The 21,583-nt window shown below is 32.2% G+C and overlaps 4 protein-coding genes across 9 annotated transcripts; all 4 read left to right on the top strand.

Moving 5' to 3' along the window:
• The first annotated feature begins 2,696 nt into the window (after nucleotides 1-2,696).
• Nucleotides 2,697-10,056, top strand: LOC114375497 (transcriptional corepressor LEUNIG-like). 6 transcript variants are annotated; one of them, XM_028333285.1, is made up of 17 exons: nucleotides 2,697-2,948; nucleotides 3,047-3,144; nucleotides 3,979-4,073; nucleotides 4,170-4,426; nucleotides 4,793-4,844; nucleotides 4,931-5,030; nucleotides 5,546-5,595; nucleotides 5,740-5,940; nucleotides 6,739-6,819; nucleotides 6,925-6,978; nucleotides 7,157-7,301; nucleotides 7,689-7,798; nucleotides 7,906-8,055; nucleotides 8,252-8,407; nucleotides 8,747-8,863; nucleotides 8,979-9,173; nucleotides 9,596-10,056. In XM_028333285.1, the coding sequence occupies exons 1-17, from the start codon at nucleotides 2,908-2,910 to the stop codon at nucleotides 9,740-9,742; spliced, it is 2,049 nt and encodes a 682-aa protein (XP_028189086.1). In that variant the 5' UTR covers nucleotides 2,697-2,907; the 3' UTR covers nucleotides 9,743-10,056. The 6 variants fall into 6 exon arrangements, with proteins under 6 accessions (XP_028189086.1, XP_028189085.1, XP_028189089.1 ...); XM_028333284.1 differs by having other exon boundaries at nucleotides 3,964-4,073; XM_028333288.1 differs by having other exon boundaries at nucleotides 3,958-4,073; nucleotides 4,170-4,321.
• A 1,227-nt stretch (nucleotides 10,057-11,283) lies between these two features.
• On the top strand, nucleotides 11,284-13,712 carry LOC114372881 (40S ribosomal protein S6-like). Its single transcript, XM_028330437.1, has 6 exons — nucleotides 11,284-11,433; nucleotides 11,524-11,588; nucleotides 11,903-11,960; nucleotides 12,059-12,167; nucleotides 12,457-12,729; nucleotides 13,260-13,712. The coding sequence occupies exons 1-6, from the start codon at nucleotides 11,428-11,430 to the stop codon at nucleotides 13,496-13,498; spliced, it is 750 nt and encodes a 249-aa protein (XP_028186238.1). The 5' UTR covers nucleotides 11,284-11,427; the 3' UTR covers nucleotides 13,499-13,712.
• A 1,763-nt stretch (nucleotides 13,713-15,475) lies between these two features.
• On the top strand, nucleotides 15,476-16,751 carry LOC114375385 (uncharacterized protein ECU03_1610-like). The gene is made up of 2 exons (XM_028333159.1): nucleotides 15,476-15,647; nucleotides 15,946-16,751. The coding sequence occupies exons 1-2, from the start codon at nucleotides 15,528-15,530 to the stop codon at nucleotides 16,525-16,527; spliced, it is 702 nt and encodes a 233-aa protein (XP_028188960.1). The 5' UTR covers nucleotides 15,476-15,527; the 3' UTR covers nucleotides 16,528-16,751.
• A 1,280-nt stretch (nucleotides 16,752-18,031) lies between these two features.
• On the top strand, nucleotides 18,032-19,583 carry LOC114374096. Its single transcript, XM_028331696.1, has 2 exons — nucleotides 18,032-18,349; nucleotides 19,182-19,583. The coding sequence occupies exons 1-2, from the start codon at nucleotides 18,119-18,121 to the stop codon at nucleotides 19,356-19,358; spliced, it is 408 nt and encodes a 135-aa protein (XP_028187497.1). The 5' UTR covers nucleotides 18,032-18,118; the 3' UTR covers nucleotides 19,359-19,583.
• The last annotated feature ends 2,000 nt before the right edge of the window (nucleotides 19,584-21,583 follow it).

The following is a 21,583-nucleotide window of genomic DNA, read 5'->3' as shown; positions in this document are numbered from 1 at the left end:
AGCTCCAGCCTTACTATATTGTAATAATTCCTCTTTGATGCTAATCTTGCCTTGCAGATAGGTGTGTACTTTCCATTCCTTGGAATTCACACCTCTTACTTTTATTTTAATTCAGATTTTTTTTTTTTCTTTGAATCAAACACACCCAAAAAGATGCTTAAAACCTAATGTTCCTGGTTTGGATTTTTCTTTTCCCATGTGTCTCTTTGCATATGTTAAGGCTCGTTAATTATCCATTTACAACTAACTTTGATTAGTTGATTAACTATGTGTTCTTGAAAAAATCATTATTTCTCTCTCTCTCTCTCTCTCTCTTATTTATTTTATATACTCACTTGTTTATAATCTCTCTTTCCACTAAAAAATAATAATTAATTGTTCTATTTTACTGCATGTCAGGAAATAAAAATGGAGTATAGTTTTAAAAAATCTTTACAAAAAAATTAATTCGTAGTACGTTGTTTCTATAAGAAAATAAAAAAATATATACATAGAGATTTACTTTTCATTTTATATTTTTATTCTTTTTATTGAAATCGTGAAGCAGTTGACGAATTCGTTTAATTTTTCTCCATAATTATGATATTATATTAATAAAATTTATTTACTGCTTCAACCATGTATAAAAAGAAATGTTAAGATGCATAAAAATATTACTTCTTCAACGGTGTATTGGTTTAGCTTAATAAAAAACCATACAGAGCTTTTTGATTACCTTGAGTTTTCTAATGTTTTGTTTTGTCGGTCTGAATCTCTCTCTATATTATTACTAAGTTTGAGTGATATTAATTGATTTTCCAGTGAAAATAGAGAGGATAAATAAGTGAGTCTATAAAATAAATAAGAGAGAGAAATAATGATTTTTTTTCAAGAATACATAATTAATGAACTAATCAAATTTAGTTGCAAATGAATAATTAATGACTCTTAATCTGTTCAAAGGTGCAAAGGTTTTTAGACACTTTTATTAATTGGAAATTGGAAAATTGTATTCATTCGGGTACGGAAAATTCAAGGTATAGGCATCTTTCATTTAATTCAAATGAAAAATTGACAATAAAACTAACTCTTTTTTTAAGTTATACGGGTCGGATTCGAACACAGTTTTTTTTATCGGTTCTTATAGAATTTCTTAGGACAATTGCCATACGTGCTAAGAATGCCGGTACAATAAAACTAACTCCTTCAATAGCACTTCCTTATGTTAAGATATTGTACCCAAACGACTAGAGTCGCTTCTTAAACAATTAAATTTCTCAAGCAGTTTTTTTTTTTGAGTAATTTCACGAGCAGTTTAAGCAATTTAGTTGTAACGTTTATCAATTACTTTGCAGAAAACAAATTTAGAGGACAGACAATAGCAATTCAAGAGGCTAATTAGGCTAGGAAAGGTTGTGGTTTCGACGGTGCTCATAATTATTCCCAAATTCCTGTTCTAACTGAATCTTGAATTAAGCTCAACTACTAATCACCCCTCTAATTATTACTCCATCAATAGAGTTTGTTCATGTACTACTAATATGTTTTCCCTCTAATTATTTTTCTGTTAAAACAGACAAAAACTAATGAAAAATGATAATTGATTATTTTAAAATCAACTTTACTATTTTTTATCTAAAAAAAGATAAATGAAATACTCAAAAAGAGGAAATTTATTCAATATTGTTATTTTTAAGTCTGATGACTTTAAGAGTAAAAAAATTGAAAGTGTATTTTTTTTGTCCAAGAGTAAGGGATATATATAGGCAAATTACTAAGAGAGGGAACCGGGTAGGTAGGTGCATCAGGAACGCCCCCACAACATATTTGGCAACAGAGGCTATTAAACATGCCTCAATTCTTAATTACTTGTCTTGGATGAGACGCAATATTCTATTTCTGCGTTTCCAAGGAAAAGGAAATTTTCATTTACGGTATAGAATACCAAAATGAGTCAATGAGATGGCAATAAGCCAGTGATGTGAGACCAAATGGACCAAAACATTAGTGGTTCCACTTCACATCACAAAACATGTGCATGCTGCAGTTTTGATACCTCGCAAAGTTATAAAACAACGTGATGAATAAAATTATGAGAATTCCAATTTTATTATAGTCTATTTTATCTGGTTGAATATGATATGTTAATATTATAAATTTTTTGATATCGTATTGAATTTATACAGATTAAATACTAATTTTGTTAATAAATTAAATTAGTATTTTTTGTTGCTTCATAAATCAGATTAGTTTAATCTTCTCAGATATATTATTGGATCTATTTTTTTAAAGAAATATATTATTGAATCTTAGTTGAGTGTAATTGAATTCAAATGAATAAACTTTTCAAAAAAAATTATTGAGCAGAAATAAAGATAAATCGGTTTGAATCCATCCATCTCCCTCAAACCCCAAAAATGAACTAATAAGAGTTATTTTATCTTGACAATGGGTCCAAATTTGAATTTTAAAAAATACTAATTACATTAAAATTTATGCAAAAAAATATTTCTTTAATAATTTTACCCAAATCCTGCAATTATTAAAAAAGGAAATGCAATCCAGGTCCAGGCACACGCAACCCTAGTTAATAGGTTACGTTGGTTTGGTTCCCCTGGAGAGTAAGGTGGGTCCCACAATAGAGCGATGGTACAGTAACACCTCTCTCTCTATATATACCTTAAAACCGATTCTTGTTTGTTTCTTTTTCTTTTGCATGGCACTGTCGCTGCTTGCCGCTTAGTTACTTCACAACACTCCATCTCTTCTTTTCTCTTCGCAATTCATCTGTTACAGTTCCCCTTTTTATTCTCTCTCTCGTTCGATTTCTATATTCCCAATTCTCTCTTCTCCTTCACCAACCCGGATCGAATTGTATGAACCGCAGAGTACTGCTGTAGAGGCAGCTTAGGCATTTTCACCATCATCATGGCCACGCCTCCTATTGATCGCTGGGACGCTGATAAAATGTAGGTCTAATCTTTTTATAAAATAATCCTCTTTTTTAAATTTCAATTTACTTGTCGTTTTAATACGGTGAATTAAATCTTGAATTTTGGCTCTGCAGACTTCGATTATATTTGCATGATTATATGATCAAAAGGGGAATGCACAACGCTGCTGAGATTTTCAAGAAGGAAGCACAAGTTCCCGATCACCCTGTTTGTATGTCATACCCTGCATCCTTTATTACTTAATTCTACTATCCAATTGTATATATTCACACACGCACGTTGAAAGTGTTGGTATTTTAATTAAATTTGCTATATATTCTTTTCATATGTTGAAATCATTGGAAGCGCTAGCTACCATCTATTCGGATTGAAATACCCTATGGCCTATAGGGTTCACTCAAATTCATAATTCTGCATCAACTATAGGTCTCTGAGTTCAATTTTTGGTTATTCTCTTTCTTCCTTCTTAAGTTATTTAAATTAATTACTATGAATCCTCGTTTCACCTTCTGATATGCCTTTACTTTGGAAAGGGGTAACCTAGCCGGTAGCCACCTTTATACTTAGCATTTGTTTTAACAAAAAAATATCAAAATATTTTTTTTTAAAAAAACTTTGGAATTCCAATGTTTGGTTGAAATTAAAGTTGGGAAAATGCATTTGCCAATTCTAATGCACATTTCAGAATTCCAATATACAAAATGAGGAAGGAATAATTTATTGCTTTGGAAGTAAAAGTACTCTTGAGCTCTGCGAATTGAAATCCAAACATGCAATTAAGTAAAGTTCTGTAGAAGCTATCCTATATGGTCCTTTTGTTGTAAGAAGGTGGTGATATATATGGGATGCACATTTCAGTGATTACATAGCATACTGAACTTAATATTCATGATTTCATGTACTTCAGCTCAATTAATATTATAAATTACCAGCTACCTAGATTGAATTGATATTGATGTATACTATGCTCACTTATCATTTTAAATCATGCTGGAAATTGATTGAGCAGACATGAATTTTTTAGATTCAGTGGTTGATTCTCCAGATGGATTTCTGCTTGAATGGTGGTCTATTTTCTATGAGGTATTTAACTCTAGGCAAGGGAAGGACCTAGAGACTGGGCCAGGGTCCTCTAGTAAGGTGGTGATCACTAACTATATGATAAAGTTGGTCTTATTTTGTGTTGTTCAATGTTTTATTCAAGCAGTAAAGAGTAATTTATTTGTCAAATTTCAGGTCCCAATGATGACACATAATGCAAGGAATAATGCTCCCCCGAGAATCCCTCAAATATCAATGAGTGAGCAGAGAACTCCACAATTTCAAGTCAACTCCAGCTTTAACAACATGATGGCTCAACCAGCCGTTTGTGTAATACCTTCAACAATGTACAATAAAGAAGAGCATCTTGGATATCTGCCCGAAAATGTTGAACCAAGTTTGCATGATGTTATAAAAAATAACCTGACGTTCTTGTCAGGGATTAGTTCAAAGTAACGTAAAGATGTGTGATTTTTTATTTATTTATTTTAATGGTTTTTGTTGTGTGTTTTGCTTTCATACTCCTGCAGTTCCTTATTCCTCTCAAACCCATAAGCGAGTTTGCATTATCATCTTTCACTGTGATATGAAATAATTTACATAAGGTTCTTTTGATCTTATGTGACACTAGTGCTGTTACTTTATATATACAAATTTAAAATGTTAGCAGCTCTGGTAAGAAAAAAGAAAATTTCTGTTAAATTGAAGGAAGTATATTCTCAACTGTTGTTACTTTTTAAATTGGCTTTATGAAGCGATGAAACGCCCTTCACTGTGTCTCTTTACATTATTCTTTCTACTGTTCTCTGTTTTGTCAGTTATCCACCGCAAGATGTACTAAGCAAGCAGGCCCAGAAGCAAGTCTTTAAGGTATGGTCCAGTTCACCTACATATAATTATGAGAATCACAAATTCAGTGCATAAGTGTAACAAATTTACTTTATTTATATTTTCAGGATAGTAGAGTTGGCATGAGTGTGGAGAGGGATATACCTAGGGACCCACTGGATGTAATGCAAAAAACAATGCTTCCTTTAGATGGACTTCATGAAACAAGTATATATTTCTTGAACCCATTATTGTAGTTCTTGCATTTTTTCCCTTTTGCTCTGGAATCTGGAAAGTCTTACCGTTTTATACCCTACTTTCTTCTTTCTCTATTTTTTCAATTGTGGTGAGCTTTGCATTATAATATAATAAGAAAAATGCATGCGACTTGTCTCTGACTCTTTGTTATTCTTATTTTGTTTAAAACAGATATAAGTATAGCATTACACCTTTTGCTTCATTTTTAGTTTGATGATCTCTTAAAGAGGCACCCTAGTATGACCCAGAAGTCATTACCTTCAGTTTTATCATTACACTTTTTGCTTTATTTTTGGTTTTGGTGTAGAATTCTGGGAAAAACGGTTTACTAAGTCTCTAAAATCGATGCTTTAGTACCCTGTTCCCCAAATAGATGTAAATAATTAAATTTGTGTTCAACTATTTACAACAAGAACTTCCCCCCAAGCTGATTAGTTCTTATTATATCGTTGTTTTGGGATCTTGATGGTTCGTTTTCTTTGCAGAAACCAATGAAGCTCTCAATATAGTGCCACTAAATGGATGGCCAATAAATGTACGTGATGGAATATGCTTCTGGAATCTTTTGAACAACAAATTCTACATGCTTTCAGCTTTTCTATGAACTTCCATTTAAGTGTATATGAAAGTTTGTCGTTGATATTATCTGGATATTAACCAAGACTTGTTGGGTCTGCAGAACCAAGTACTAACTTCACCTTTGCAAACACCAAATTGTCGACAGAAGTGTCAAATGTTGAAAACACAAAATCAGGATGCAATCCTTGCTCAAGCAATTGCAGGTACTTCTAAAAATCAGACTTCCACAGTTCCTGAAAACTCTAGCAAATGCAACACTACGAAGATTTCTGAGACTGAATCAAGTGATAAGGATAAGCAGGTATGGAGTTGTGTCCTATTGTTGGATATTCCAAAAGACATACTCTCTCCATTCCTATTTATAAGATTCAAGTTTAAAATGATACTTGTTCCTTTTTATATATAAGACTTAATACATAATATTTTTTTCATTAATTATTTTTAAACTAGAAATATCTCTCGTTAAAAGAAGAGAGAAAATGTATTGACAACCAATTAGAAAAGAGATGAGTATTAATGATAATAATAGTTTTGGAAAAAGTTATAAATTTAAGATAAATTTATTGTTATCAACTAAATTAACTCTTTTTCTTAATCTTGATGAATTAGGTAATTGGATTTTATAACGAAGAAAGTATTTGTTCTAATTTGGATTTTGAAGAAGCTGAAATTTTGATAACAGTAGGGACAAATCTTGCAACAAAATGATGTATCATACAAGAGAGCATAGTTCACAATCTTTTCTCTTCGATGGTAAACTTCAGTTGTCATTTTTGAACTCGAAGGATTCAAAAGTTTAAATACATAAAAACTAAAAAGGGAAGAAGAAAAGAACCAGTGCAATTATGCTATGGTCTTTGAATTGGACACTATGGTTTTCATGAAGATCCGTTGCATTTGAAATAATTTGTGTTATGATTTCATCTCCCTCTTCATGGAATAAGCTATTGTTTGTCATTATTAATCAAAGGTAGGAATGAACATTTCATCTCATTCAAGCTGATATATACATTATGATTCTTAAGGTTATCTAAATATTCCATATGAATCTGTGTTTCCAGTTGTTGACTTCCTTTGTAACAAACTAATTTTATGACAGATGATAAACCAAATGATTACAACTGTAGAGCATCAACACCAGCAGGATCAACAAATGCAGATGCAGTTCCAGAATGTTGAGGCATGTTTTTCTATAATTTAAAATTCCAAATTATTGAACTTTACCTTATTGATGACAGAAAATGACTGGTGCATGTGTATCTGAAATATACTTGTATTTAATCAGAATAACAGAAAAAGAAAGACAACAGAATCCATAAGACCTGGAGAAAGTGCCCGGGTACGATGCATAAACCTTCAAAGAAAATCCTGAAAATCTTTTCATTCCTACCCAAAAACAGCTTTGTTTAAAGCCATTACCATTGTTGTTATTTTTTTTCTTTTTTCGGTCAACGGGATTCCTTATTTACTATCTTTTAACTTTTTGTTCTTTCCATTCCATGGAATGCAAACAATAGAACTGTGAGGATACAGCCAATGGAAAACCTTTGGATGAAAATGTGGAGTCTTTCCTGTCTTTAGAAAATGAACACGCTGATCATAAAATTGCACCCTTCAGAAATCTGAAACGAACTTCAGCCACATGCAGAAATGAAAAAAAAGGTAATATACCACAGCTTCAAGAAAATAGTATTGCCTTAATTCAGTTCATGTATTAAACCAGCTGATCATAATTTAGTATTTATAGAAACACCAGATACTGATGTGAGGCCATAGAAACTTTCTAGTTTTGTATCATCTTAGAATTTTCTAGTTCCAGAGAAATGTATGTAGTTTGAGTGCCAAAAATCTTTATATAGGGTTGAAATCAACTCTCATAATATGATAGAAACTAGACACTAAACAGTTATGGCAAGGTCAAAAACGAAATTGAAATAAAATTAAGTAAAATATACTATAGTCAATTCAATATCAAAAGTTATATTTGGCAATTATATTTATTAAATGTTTATTAATCTCTAGCATAAGAATTTCCACCCATTATGGTAGGTTTTTCATTCAATGAGGTTGGTTGCCTTCATTCAAGCAAAAGCAAGGTTTTGTCTAGCCATTTTTCATCGGATGGAAAAGTTTTGGCAAGTGCTGGACATGAGAAGAAGGTAATACGATGCAATAAATTTTCAAATTCTAGTTTTGTTTATTCATTCAGAATCATTGCCTAGGTATTTTCCTTGTGTTCAGAACTTATTGTAGTTTATGATGACAGGTTTTCATTTGGAACATGGAAAATTTTGATTGTGTAACTACTACAGAAACACATTCACTTCTTGTTACAGATGTTCGGTTTAGACCAGGTTCAACTATCTTTGCAACTTCGTCCTTTGATAGATCTGTGAGACTATGGGATGCAGCCAGAGTAAGTTGTCACTTGTCACATTTGTCTTGGTTGTCTTTATGTATATTTGATAACTTCAAATCTTCAATATTGTTTAGAGTATGGATCATCTCCATCCTACCCTCTGCTTGCTTTCAATTTTTATTTCTTGTTTACACTTTCTCCTTCTTTTGTTTTTTGCAGTCAATTTAATACTGTTTTTTGTTTCATGATATAGCCAACCAGTTCTCTGCTCAAACTTACTGGGCATGCCGAACAAGTAATGTCATTGGACTTCCACCCAAGAAAAGTGGACCTTCTTTGCTCATGTGATAGTAATGATGTAATTCGAATGTGGAATATCAATCAAGGTGTTTGCATGCATATCACTAAGGTCAGTTTTACACCCACTGTTTTCTTTTGGAAGGATAGATTTTCCAGTACGTGAAATTGTCATGATAAGTAATCAGTAGAAGTGGAGTTTTTCCAAACTGCATAATGAATATTTTAATTAATAAATTATCTTGAATTCACAGTTCACACTAACATTCTTTATTGTTTTCATAGCTTTATTCATCAAATCACCAACTCAGTAAGCATGCAGCAGCACACGTTATTAGCATATTGTGATGTTCTTTTAGTTAGACTTGATGTTCCCATTCATATGCTTAGACACTTACTGTAAAAACACGAAGCCAACTATAAGTACTGATATGATAATGATGAATTTCAGGGAGGTAGTAAACAGGTCAGATTCCAGCCTAGTTTTGGGAAGTTTTTGGCTACTGCTACAGAAAATAATATCAAAATATTTGATGTGGAGACCGACAGTCTTCTGTACAATCTAGAGGTAACCTTCGAGGTTAATGCATGCTTATAATGTATCATAACCCCTAATTTAACTCCAATCAGTTGAAATTCGAGTTTTGCAACATGTATCATTACTAAATTTCATTTCCTTCTAGGGACATGTTAATGATGTTCTCTCCATTTGTTGGGATAAAAATGGAAACTATGTTGCCTCCGTCAGTGAAGATACTGCACGTATCTGGTCATCAGACGGAAAATGCATAAGTGAATTGCATTCAACCGGAAACAAGTTCCAATCATGCGTATTTCATCCAGAATATCATAACCTCTTAGTTATTGGTGGCTATCAGGTAAACTCTTCATCCGGTATTAGATTGATATTTTTGTCGGTGCCTTCTGTATTATTCCTAACAAAGTTACAAGGACGAACTCTTGGCTTTTTGAAATTTCTTTCTTTTATTTATTTAGGCTAAGAGACCAAGTGCACCACCTTGTATATGACCACTATCTTCTTGAACATTACATGTGCATCGCATAGAATAGTTTTCAAGTCTAGTGTTTTGATATGGATTCCTTTGAAAATGAATAATGATTTATGCTTAGGTATTTTCATGTATACAGTGGTAATAGATCCATGTTGCCTCTGTGTTACATAATGTTAGCAAACTTGATTTGTAATATCTTTCCTTCAGTATTTGCTTGTCATATTAACAACTCTTCTTCCACATACGTAGCAAATACATTATAATGTCTACAATTTATTGCATTGCAGTCCCTGGAATTGTGGAGTCCCTCTGAGAGCAGTAAAACATGGGCTGTTCCAGCTCACAAGGGATTAATTGCTGGACTAGCAGATTCTTCCGAAAATGAAATGGTTGCCTCAGCTAGCCATGATCATTGCGTGAAACTATGGAAATGAGAATTTGAAAGCATAACTGCGTCAAGGTGTTAATTATGGGAGGCTTTCGCATTACAGTATTTCTTCTCCTGCTACATTTTTTCCGATTAATATTAGATCATTATTCTATTGGTAAAAGGTATAACGTTATATACAATCTTATAGAGGGAAAAAAAAATACCGTACAGGGTTCTTGACTGAGCCGACCTGGTATAGTGCGCACATGATACAAACTTTTGTGGCATTGTTTCCCATTGGAAATTGGAAAAGTGGACATCTCAAGAAACTCCAATGCTTCATTCGAACGATGCTCAAGTAGTTCAAGTTTTTTAAAATGGCAGAGTCTCGTATTCATTGGTAGGGCATTGCAACACGGTGGGATGAGTTTAACTCTTTTTTTTATCCAGCAAAACGCAGGTCGAGTTCCAGGATTAATATAAAAGAGATAAGTTTAAAATTATACAATCTAGTTGTGTCTTTATCGAATTTTATCGGATTCGAAAAAACTCCCAAAGAATGTTATAATATTTGTTTTTAAAATTTTAATTTACTTATGCATCAAAGGATTTTTTTAAGGCTAAATAAATCATATATTAAATTATTAATGATATTTAATTATATTTCATAATTAATATACAGTAAATGTATTATAAATTTAATAAATTATATCACCAAGACTTTGTAGAAATGTTAATGTCTTCAAGGTAACTCACCCGTTTCCTATAAAAGCGGATGTTTGATTTGCAGTCGAAATGTTATGTTCAAATGAAAACCCACCAGATAAAAACAAAATGAACATAAAAACAAGTGATGTATCCTTTTATTTTTTTTTAACCATGATGTTGATACAACAGAAAAAAAAAATCTTCATTGAGAACCTTGAGCTCACATAATATGAATATTTTTCTCCCAATATAATTTATTTCATATATAAGGATTAATTAGGATATAAATCTTGAACCACTTAGTTAAAAGACACAAATCACTACCACTTGATTATGCATTTTTTTATATGATTAGTTATGATGTTCTAAGTGTATTTTTAAGGTTTAATTTAATCCTCTAATATTTAAAATTGGTTTAATTTGGTTTTATAGTCTAAATTAAATTAATAGTGTTAGGGACATGCTAAGGTCATTATACTTTGTGATTGTTTAAAATCAACATTAAGTGCACATTTTTTAACATCATCATTTAATGTAGACAACAAAACCAAAATAAACTAATTTTAAAAATTAGAGGATTAAATTGAAAAAAAAATTAAAGAATTAAATAAAACCTAAAAAATAAATTAAAAGATCGAAATTAATTTAACCTCTTTTTTTTTATGAAGTCTGGCCTGGCCTAAGCATAATTTAGGCTAGGCTATAAGTTCATGACGAACGACCTAGCCTATTTCCTCACTAGTAGTGGGTGAGAAATTTTAAATGAGAGAGGGTAAGGGCAATATAGTCTTTTTAAAAATTAAGGGAAATAAAAAGGTGTGAACTTAGCTAAAAGGGGGAGTGGATTACATGGGCCAACCCAGATGCGTAGCAGTTTGAAGGTTGGATTTCTGGTTATGGGTTGGTTGGGCCCAATTATTCAATGAAGAAAAACAACGTCACCGTCACGCCGGTAATTCAAAAACCCTAATTTCATTTATCTTTCACTTACCCACAGGGAGGCGAACAGAGAAACTCAGAGACCCGAAGGCAGATTTCAAGATGAAGGTTTGTTGTCCTCTGAAACCCTAATTTTGCTTTCTGCTTCGATTTCTTGCCATTGGGACTAATTATGTCCGCACACAACTTCTTTTGCAGTTCAACATTGCGAATCCCACCACCGGTTGTCAGAAGAAGCTGGAGATCGATGATGACCTGAAGCTGTAAGTTTTCATCATTTTATTTTTCCGTTAATCTATTTTCCCTTTGTTGTGTAATTAGTAATTACCAACAGTGTCCTTGGATAAATTGCTAACTTAAAAAATGTGAATTTGGTTAATATATGTTATTCCGTAGAAGTTATCTGAAGAGATTGTGTTCCTTGACGTTATTGGGCTATGCAATTTGATGTTAAAATGTCTCGTAGCATTTCTATGCTCGCACTGGTAAATAATGGGACTGGGAATCTGTGTTGTTTAAATTTTGATTGGTTTTGGGACTTGTTTTCCTGTTATGATAATTCTGTTTTTAATTGCAGGCGAGCATTTTGGGACAAGAGGATCTCACAAGAGGTTGTTGGTGATGCTCTGGGTGAGGTATGGTTTTGGCTGGAATCCTTCCACAGTGCAGTGTTTCCTGAGAAACATTGATCAATGATTGGCTTATTCTCCTTTTCTTGTTTTGCTACTTGCAGGAATTCAAAGGTTATGTCTTCAAAATTACTGGAGGTTGCGACAAGCAAGGATTTCCAATGAAGCAAGGAGTGTTGACCCCTGGTCGTGTTCGCCTCTTGCTGCATAGAGGTATGTCTATTCTGAAGCCTTTTGTATTTTGCTGATTATAAATACATCCTAATTATTAGTTTGAAGCATTCATTCAACTCACGTGTTCTATATTTGAATTTGGGTATGCCTTGAATATTTTGTAAATGATTACTCTTCGTCATACCTCTTTGTTTAACAACTCGTGTTTTTTTTATTCCTTTTCTTTCAAGTAAGGTCATGTTTATTTGTTTTTTAGGTACTGCTTTTTCATAACCAATTTATGTTATTGGTCCAATGTTAAATTTCTGTTTGTTGCTTACCTGAGCAGGAACTCCTTGTTTCCGTGGTTACGGAAGGCGCAATGGAGAGCGTAGGAGGAAGTCTGTTCGTGGGTGCATTGTCAGCCCTGACCTCTCTGTTCTCAACTTGGTAATTGTGAAGAAGGGTGAAAATGATTTGCCTGGCCTGACAGATGTTGAAAAGCCAAGAATGAGGGGTCCAAAGAGAGCTTCCAAAATCCGCAAGCTTTTCAACCTGTCTAAGGAGGATGATGTGAGGAAGTATGTCAACACCTATAGGAGAACATTTACAACTAAAAATGGTAAAGTGTCTTCTCTCTGTAAATGTTCTATAGAGATTTATTTTTTCCTTAAGAATAAATTACAAGTCTAACCCATTTATACCTGTGATCTTTTCTGGTGCCTGCTTCCTACCTCTAAGTTTGAATTTATCAAATTTGTTTGTTTGAAGGTGACTACATTAACAGAGCTTATCTGTTTTATGAAATTTTCTTTTGAAACTTACCTATAATCCTGTATATAGTTTGTATTTTGTTTGCAGCAAGTATTTATCTAAATCATCCATTCAGAGGTTTATGTGTGTAGCAAAATAGGACTTTTGATAAAAATGTGTTTTCTTCTAGTCATTCTTTTTGAAAAATCTTAAAAAATTAGCACATGTATCTTAAGAGGTTATCTAGGTATCTGCTATGATCTCACTTCTCGTTCAAATTTGAAAACTTTGTTTTGCATATTTATGCTGTTTTTTGATGGAGGACCCATTGAAGGAGATTATTTTTGGATATACAAATTGTGATGGTTTCTAATCTGAGTTACATATGTTTGGTTGCAGGGAAAAAGGTGAGCAAAGCTCCGAAGATACAACGACTGGTCACTCCCCTGACCCTCCAAAGAAAGAGGGCAAGGATTGCAGATAAGAAGAAGAGAATCGCCAAAGCAAAATCGGAGGCAGCAGAGTACCAGAAACTTCTTGCCTCCAGATTGAAGGAGCAGAGAGATCGCCGGAGTGAGAGCTTGGCTAAGAGAAGATCCAAGCTTTCCAGTGCAACTAAACAAGCAGCCACAGCATAAAGCTGCTTTCAGACAGATGAAGTTTAATCTTCGCTCTAGTTTTTGATAAGTCTCATTTCATGATCCCTTTCTTTTGGTATTTTGGTATTCAAATACTTTTTTAAAGTATTACTTTTATGCTTTGCTCGACAGTTTAATGGAATTTATGTTTTTTTCTTTGCTGGAATTAGTGACTTTTTGAAGTTGATATTTATACGCTGGCATATTTTTTCTACCCTCGCATTCTTGCTATAAAAGTTTTCCTCTCAACATTCTACTCCTGCTGCGGCCAACCTTCTACCATAGCCATTAGCCAAGCATGAACTTCTTTCAAAGAAATTGAAATAAAGGAATATTTTAAAATATTTTATTAATCTTGAGACATTTTTAGTGCAAATTTTTTTTAAAAATATTTTCTTAATTGTGAAAACAATATTCAAATATCTCTTTTTGGTAATACAATTTAATGTAACCACTATTGTTAACTCATGTAATATGCATTATTATGCTTGAGTTTATAGATTTAAACTACAGTGTGATCATTTTATATAAAAAAATATTTTATATAATGAAGCATTTTAGTAAAAAAAAAAAATTAACTCGCATATAATCACTACCATTTTACCAAGGGAGTAAAAAAAATCACCACCACTTTCGTTTTTGTTGTGACCATTATAACTAGCTATATATTGTCTCCTATTGTTGTTATTGTACCGTCGTTACTATTAATTTCTCATTACAAGTATTGTTATTGCTCTCACCATTACTATTAGTTTGATTCCATCTATATTGTTGCCTCCCCTTCAAAGTTCAAACAACTCGCTATTATAATGATGTGGAAAATAATTGTAGGATTTAAATTTGAAATAATGATACTGAAATTTAAAAAGAAAACTATTTAAAATAAAAAAAAAATTGATAACTAAAAACTTGTTTTGATTTGTAAACATTTGAAAACTTATTTTGGAATAATATATTTTATGTATGTCTCTCTTGAGTTAATCCATGAATCAAACAAAACACATTATATTTAACGATCAAATTGTGCCCATTTAATTAACAAGTTTAGTTTTCAATTTAAGCTTTATCTCATTTAATTTAGGCTTAATTGTAAATTTTATCATTAAATTTTCATTAATTTACAAATTTTATCACTTAAATTTTATTTTTACAAATTTTACTATATAACTTTCATAATTTTTTAGATTTTACCGTTCAAATTATTTTTTATATCAATTTTACCATCAAACTTTTAAAATATCGTAAAATTTACTATCTATTTTTTTAAATATTTTATCATGTTAATAAGAAACACATGTGAAAAAATTATTTTTTAAATTTTTTACATCGATTGTAATTATAACTTATGTCATAGGTTAAAATCATCTATTTTTAATAAATAATTTTAAAATCACTGAATTTGATATATAATTTAAAAAATTTATTTTATTAAAACTCAAGTGATAAAATTCAAGAAAAGAAAAATAAAATTTATAAAATAATAAAAATTAGAGAGATAAAATTTATAATTAATTCTTTAATTTATAAACCAAACTCATGAATGTATCTAATAAGGCTAATCTCGAACTAACATTCAGTAAAACTTCATTAATAAAATATTATGACTTTTTTCTTGTTTGGATCAAATATTATGCCTTGAGTGATCCTAAATTTATGTAAACATACAAAATTGGCCAATAGCATTGATTCCCATTGTAAATGCGGTGGGGCTTATTTGATCAACAAAAGATTGGCTTATATTGGACTTACTGAACTACTTGGGCAACAGAGAGCTACTCATTTTCTTCACATCAATCTCAACCGACCAACGAAGAACGTGGCAAATTGCCGAGAACACGTGGCAGGCTCAAACACACGTGCCAAAGCCCTTGTTTGCCACCTTTTCATTCCAACATGCAGCTCTCCCAAAACGCTGTCAAACCATTCAAGCTTTTAGCCGATCAAATTCACGTAGAAACGAAACTGAACTCAACTTCAACTCAGTATATATAACCAAACCACACCCAAGAGAAAAACCTAAAAACAAGATATGGCAGCCATGTTCTTAACCAGAAGCGCGCTTTTTCGCTTTTCAAAGTCTCTCCCTTATGCCCCTTCACTCTCCCTTAAACCCTCCATGGTCACTTTCTCCTCTACTCCCAATTCAGGCGTAAGTTCATCACAATCACAACTTTATGTTTCTTCTAATGGGTTCTATTCTGATTCTTATGTATATGTTGGAGATTTCACTTTCACTAATGATACATCCAAATAATAGTATATATAAACTGGGTGCAATTTTTTTTTGTGTTTTAGTTGTTGTTGAGTCTATTAGGTCATTCATTCATGAAAAATTTATTACATAGTTGGACACTATGGTCTCAAATAATATTCATGTGAGATATAACTAAGTTACTTGAGTTATGCTCCAACATAAACTTTTATGTTTTTGTTTAAATGTTTTGCAGTGGAGAAATGCAGCAGAAGGAGGAAGAAGAGACGGAAGAACCAATTGGACGTATGATTCTGCCGAGGCAAGGCGCGAGGCAGATGAAATGTCTGAGAGTGCCAAAGAAACGATGAATGAAGGCTATGACAGGGCCAAGGATCAAGCGCGGGAAGCCAAAGACAGAACAAAGGATTTCGCACACGACGCAAAGGAGAAGACGAAGGACGCTGCGGGGTCGATAAGGGACAGGGCGGAGAGCGCGGCGGAGAAGACGAAAGAGTATGCTTACGACACAAAAGAGAGTGCCAAGGACGCGGCGGGAACGGTGGCGGACAAGAGTAGGGAGGGGGCTGAGAGGACGAAGGAGAAGACGGAGGAGGTGGCGGCGTCGGCGGGGGAGGCGCTGAAGAACGTGGGGGAGAAGGCGAAGCAGGGCGTGCAAGGGGCGTGGGAGACGGCGAAGGACACTACGCAGAAGATCAAGGAGACGGTGGTTGGCAAGGATGATGATGATGATGATGATCATGGTGATGGTCATGGTGGTCTTAAGGATGATGATGTTGTGGAGATGAGGAGGAGAGTTGGTAAGAGATTACCATGAGAAGGGTTATTAGAGAACACAAAATCAATGGCTTCATTTAGTACTTCCATTTCTTACTATTATGCCGTATCTATGTATTTATGTTTCTAGTGATGTTTTTTTCTTCTTTTTTTTTCAACATGCGGATAACTTGGGGATATCAAGGTTGTTAGTTAATATGGGCATAATCTTTTTGTCCAGCCATGATATCCTCTTGGAATAAAAGTTTATATATTAATCATATTTCTTCCGTATTTCATATTCCGTTGCTATCATGCATCATCAATTTCAGTTAGGTAGCATTCTAAGTACAAAGTTAACAAAATCAAACCATGCACAATACATTAGTGATTTTCTGGTTTCTATAAGAGCATTTGTATGTTGTTTATATCATATAGTGGGTAGTGACTAGGGAGGTAGGATAGATAGGGGATATTTATATGACCTGTAAATATAAAAAAAATAATTGAAAATGTTAATAATTAGTCGTTAATTTTTTAATTTTTCTTGGTAAAAGAATTCAAACTTCACGCAAGTCAATCTTTTTTTTTTCTATTCACGATCAGGTCACAATCTTTTTTTTTTTTTTTTCACGATCAGGTCAATCTTATTTCTCTATTAAATATCAAATGTTGGCATGTTAGGTATGGGTTTCGAAGCTAAGTTTTAGAAAACTTTTCTTGGGTATAATCAATTCATCAAATTCATAAACAAATAAATTTCATAATTTCTTTGGTAACAAGTAAACCAGTGCTGTAATATATATTTTGGTCGAATAACAGCAGATTAGAGCGCCAAACAGAGAAAGAAGGGAACTTTTGCAACAACGAATTCTTCACAGCAACAAAAAAGAGTTGAGAAAAAGAATAACTTTAATGGGTTAGAGGATGTTCAGTCCGTGTCTACATTTTTTTTGCAATTTCAGACTAAAAAATAAATTTAAGGACAGAAATTAATCATGAAAAAGTGAAAGTGGTCCTTTAATAAGGAGAACTAACCGGACTTTATGCTTGCAGTTTTTTTTTTTAATGGAATGCTCCCGAGATATTCATGGCATTTGATATGCCAAAAAGATAATTGTAAATAAACAAGGAAACCTCCCAAATAATACTTTCAACTGTATCTCCATATGCTTCTTGTTGTATTAAAGAAAATTAAAAAAAATATGATTGTTGTTGCGATATTGAAAATAATATGCTATATTTTTTAATTTACAATTTAATTTGTAGCATAAAATATATAATTAAAGGGCATCAAAGTTTGATCAAACTGCAAAACTAGCGACAGACCCAAAATTACTACAAAACTTCGGCTTCTCTTCAGGTCCTTGTGCTGACTTATGATGACTAAAACAGCATCTAAAAATAAATAATTAACATGATGAAAATTAAATTATGTTAACTACTTTTGTCGCAACCACCATCAAATGTCAATTTTCAATGATAAATTAATAAAAGAAACATATATCATGCTACATCAGTCACTTGTATTTTTTTTCTCTTCCCTTCCAATTTGTCATTGAAAATCCAGGTCAGGCATAGCCACCATTTCATTCACCATTGTTTTTCTCATCGTTTCACACTTTCCGAGACACTACTCAAAGATCACCTCTATGGATTACAAGGAACCTCAGGATTTAAGAGTGAAGGAGATGCAAAGAATCCCCAACAACCCCAAAAGTGTCCTAGATGCGACTCTCTCAACACGAAATTTTGCTATTACAACAACTATAGTCTGTCACGGCCTCGTTACTTTTCCAAATCATGCAGGAGGTCCTGGACTCAAGCTGATGTTGGATTTTTTGGACTCCCTTCTTATGTGGAATAAATGTCCAAATAAGAAGGTCGGTATATCTCATTTATTTAAATGGAAAGAAATTAGATTAGAGACTGAAAGAGACTCATTTGAGAGGAAAAATAATTACAAATGATTGAGAGAAAGAAAGGAGAGGAAAATCATTGTAATTTTCAAAAGATATTGATAAAGAGATAAGTATTTCACATTATTTACTTTATATTTTGGAGTTTTATCTTTTTATCTCTGTTGTATCAATTGAGGATTTGGTTTTGATTTGACTATTTGTAATAAGTTTTTTACACTTGTCAAAGGTTCTCTTGTATCTTCTGAACGACCCTGTTATCTTCATTGATTATAGTGAAATTATCTCTTGTATCGTATATTTTGTGTTTTATACTTTATTGGTGATCCTCACATAATCTTACAAGTTTGGAAAAATTTATTTCTGTTCTATTTTGATTTGATTTTTATGTTTCTTCAACTGAGTTCTGTTTTCATTTTTATGTGAGAGATTTTAAGCTTATCTATGAGTGATATTGCTAAAGTGTAGTATAATCTTTATTTTATGAAATAGGTTAAGTATATTAATTTTAACATGATATAGAGTTATAATTAGAATATATCATCAATCTCATTGATCAATTGGCATAAAATTATTTTACTCTAATTATTGGTCAATTCTGTTAAATGTTTGGAGGGAGACAATGATCCTATTGAAGATTGTATCCTATAGAAAATATATGTGGTCTGTATAAAAAAAAGAAGTCACTGCTAGATATTGAATCTTGCAAACTTCACACTCCACCGGTGTTAATCTTTTGGAATTGAGTTAAATTTAAATTTTAAGAGTTTATTTATTTATATATATTTTTTTGCAGCCAAGAAATGCAGCTGAACGAAGCAGAGACGCAGGATATGATTCTGCAGAGGCAAGAGGCAAGGCAGATGAAATGTCAAAAGAGCAAGCACAAGAAGTGAAAGAAAGCACCAAAGAATACGCACAAGACGCAGAGGGACGTGAGGGAAAGAGCAGAGTGTGCAAAAGAGAAGGATGATGATGTTGTGGAGTTGAAGAGAAGAGTTATGGTGAGAAGGGTTATTAGAAAATCAATGTTTTCATTTAGTATACAGTGTTCTGGTGTGTGTTAATGTTTCTAGTTCCACTTCTCAACATGCGAATAAGTTGGACATGTATAAGTTGTTAGTTGACATGGGCAAAATCTGTTTGTTCAGCTTAAGGTGAGTGCACATTTCCCTCTTGGAATAAAAGTTTATACTCGTTGTCGTATCAATTCCAGTTAGGTAGCATTCTACGTACTAATTTAACGAAACAAAGAAAGAAAAAACTATGCACTCGTTGTCGTAGAGGAAATTTTTGTTTAATTTTAGGGATATTTTAATAGAATTTTAAGCCACAAAAAAAAATTAAATATTGCTGTCTTATGTGTGTGTTTCGAATGCTTGTAAAAAAAAAAAAGTGTGTTTCGAAGGTAATTTTTTATAACACAATTAAATTTCATAACTTATTGGGAAGAACAAATTAAATAGATAGTGTTGCAGACACCACTTCAAGCGGAGTTGAGCACATATTTTTTCTCCTTTTGGGTCAATGAGTCTATTATTTTTTTGACGAACGACTTTATCCTCATAGCCCAATGAAAGTGCCACGAACGTTCTCTGGGCCAAATTGTAATGCCATGGCCCGCAGGTTCCTACATTTGATGGACAACATACTGCAAAACATCGCAAGGACCAAAAAACCCATAAAACTTTTGTCTTCTCTTAATTTGCCCTTGTTTGGTTCAATGCCGTACAGACTTATGATTAATACAACATCTAAAGATAAACAATTAATATGATGAAAATTAAATTGTATAAAACTACAAATTTTAAATAAGTTCAGATTTGTTTTGACTACATTTGTCACAACCACAACCAAATGTAATTTTCATTGATAAATTAACAAAAAAAACAAAAATCATGGCATGTCGTATGGATGGTTATTTGGGAACATTAATTCAGGAATCTATATTCTTAAGAATTTACATGGTATATTTTTGGTGATGTGAATTATTTATTGACTACTCATATTGGTCAAAGAATCTATCATTGTCTCTTTCAATTATAATTTTTTTCATAATATACAGTGATGCAGAGAAGTTGGAGAAGAAGTGGTAGGGTGTGTGTGGGAGCAGTTGTAACCCCTCTATGATATAACGTCAGCACCATCTCCGTTGATTGCATCATGGTTTGGCTTGTCCAAGAAGCAATAACGTGGTACATTTGTATACCCCTCACTCCAGTTTAGTTCTGATTAGACTTGTGAGTACTGGACCATGAAGATGAAGGTAAAATGATATTAATTAATTAATTTATTTTAAGGTAACTAACAACACCCATCTTATGATGTCAGCGCACTTCCCCTCCATAAGACACATTTATCTTCTATCGGAAACTAACAAAAATAGAAATTCAATTTTATTAATGTTTGGCGGTCGAAGGACATGGTCCCTGCTTTGCTCTAACAAAAATAACCATTGACCTTTATTTTACTTGGACCATGTATGCAAATTTGAACCAATTACTGCCAAATCAACCATTAAATTTGTTTATCTTTAAAGAAAAACCTAAGAATAAGAAATGATACCTAGTTCAAGGAAAGAAAACTTGCGAAATCAATCATGTTTTAAGAAGAGTTTTTCTTTTCAATTGTGTTTTTTTTTAATTAAGATTTTATCACAATACAATTTAAGTAATCATTAAAAGAAATAAATTGTTAAATGATACAATTTAAGTAATTATCAAAAGAAATAAATTGTAAAATATTTTTTAAAAAAATAATATTAAATAAATAACTAAAAATTAATATCCTTTCTAAATCTCTAACTCTTAATTACTTTTTGTTATGCTTAACTATTAAATTACTAAAGACAAACAAAGAGTTAAAATAATTGTTATAAAATAATCAACTTAACATACATTTTCATATATAGAAATTTTAAATAATTAACAATTTTGCTCATAAGAAAATAAAAATTAATGAAAACGAAACTAAAAGAAAAAAGTAAGTATTAAAATTTAAAATAAGACAAAAGTAAAAGGAAAAAAGTATTAAAATCTAAAATGCATTAATCTAATTGTTTGGTGCTTGACATTTTAACTCCAATTGAACATAATTCGATGTTCATAAGTGTTAAAAGAATTGACTTTGAATTTAAAAATTAATTTTGATTAGAACAACCTCAAATGATTTATGTTTTATATAAAAAATCTGTTATTT

This window comes from Glycine soja, chromosome 11, assembly GCF_004193775.1.
Source record: "Glycine soja cultivar W05 chromosome 11, ASM419377v2, whole genome shotgun sequence".
Taxonomy (NCBI): Eukaryota; Viridiplantae; Streptophyta; class Magnoliopsida; order Fabales; family Fabaceae; genus Glycine; species Glycine soja.
Note: the sequence above shows the minus strand (reverse complement) of the source record. Positions and strands in the feature narration are given on the sequence as shown.

What these genes read in the sequence shown, in the direction of transcription:
- LOC114375385 (XM_028333159.1), top strand. Translation starts at nt 15,528, where the DNA reads ATGGCAGCCATGTTCTTAACCAGAAGCGCGCTTTTTCGCTTTTCAAAG. An exon ending in CCTCTACTCCCAATTCAGGC is followed by an intron (nt 15,648 to 15,945) that starts GTAAGTTCATCA and finishes AATGTTTTGCAG; the next exon opens with TGGAGAAATGCAGCAGAAGG.
- LOC114372881 (XM_028330437.1), top strand. An exon ending in TCGCCTCTTGCTGCATAGAG is followed by an intron (nt 12,168 to 12,456) that starts GTATGTCTATTC and finishes TTACCTGAGCAG; the next exon opens with GAACTCCTTGTTTCCGTGGT. An exon ending in AACATTTACAACTAAAAATG is followed by an intron (nt 12,730 to 13,259) that starts GTAAAGTGTCTT and finishes GTTTGGTTGCAG; the next exon opens with GGAAAAAGGTGAGCAAAGCT.
- LOC114374096 (XM_028331696.1), top strand. Translation starts at nt 18,119, where the DNA reads ATGGATTACAAGGAACCTCAGGATTTAAGAGTGAAGGAGATGCAAAGA. An exon ending in ATAAATGTCCAAATAAGAAG is followed by an intron (nt 18,350 to 19,181) that starts GTCGGTATATCT and finishes ATTTTTTTGCAG; the next exon opens with CCAAGAAATGCAGCTGAACG.
- LOC114375497 (XM_028333283.1), top strand. Translation starts at nt 2,908, where the DNA reads ATGGCCACGCCTCCTATTGATCGCTGGGACGCTGATAAAAT. An exon ending in TTGTCAGGGATTAGTTCAAA is followed by an intron (nt 4,427 to 4,792) that starts GTAACGTAAAGA and finishes CTGTTTTGTCAG; the next exon opens with TTATCCACCGCAAGATGTAC. An exon ending in GTCTTCTGTACAATCTAGAG is followed by an intron (nt 8,864 to 8,978) that starts GTAACCTTCGAG and finishes ATTTCCTTCTAG; the next exon opens with GGACATGTTAATGATGTTCT.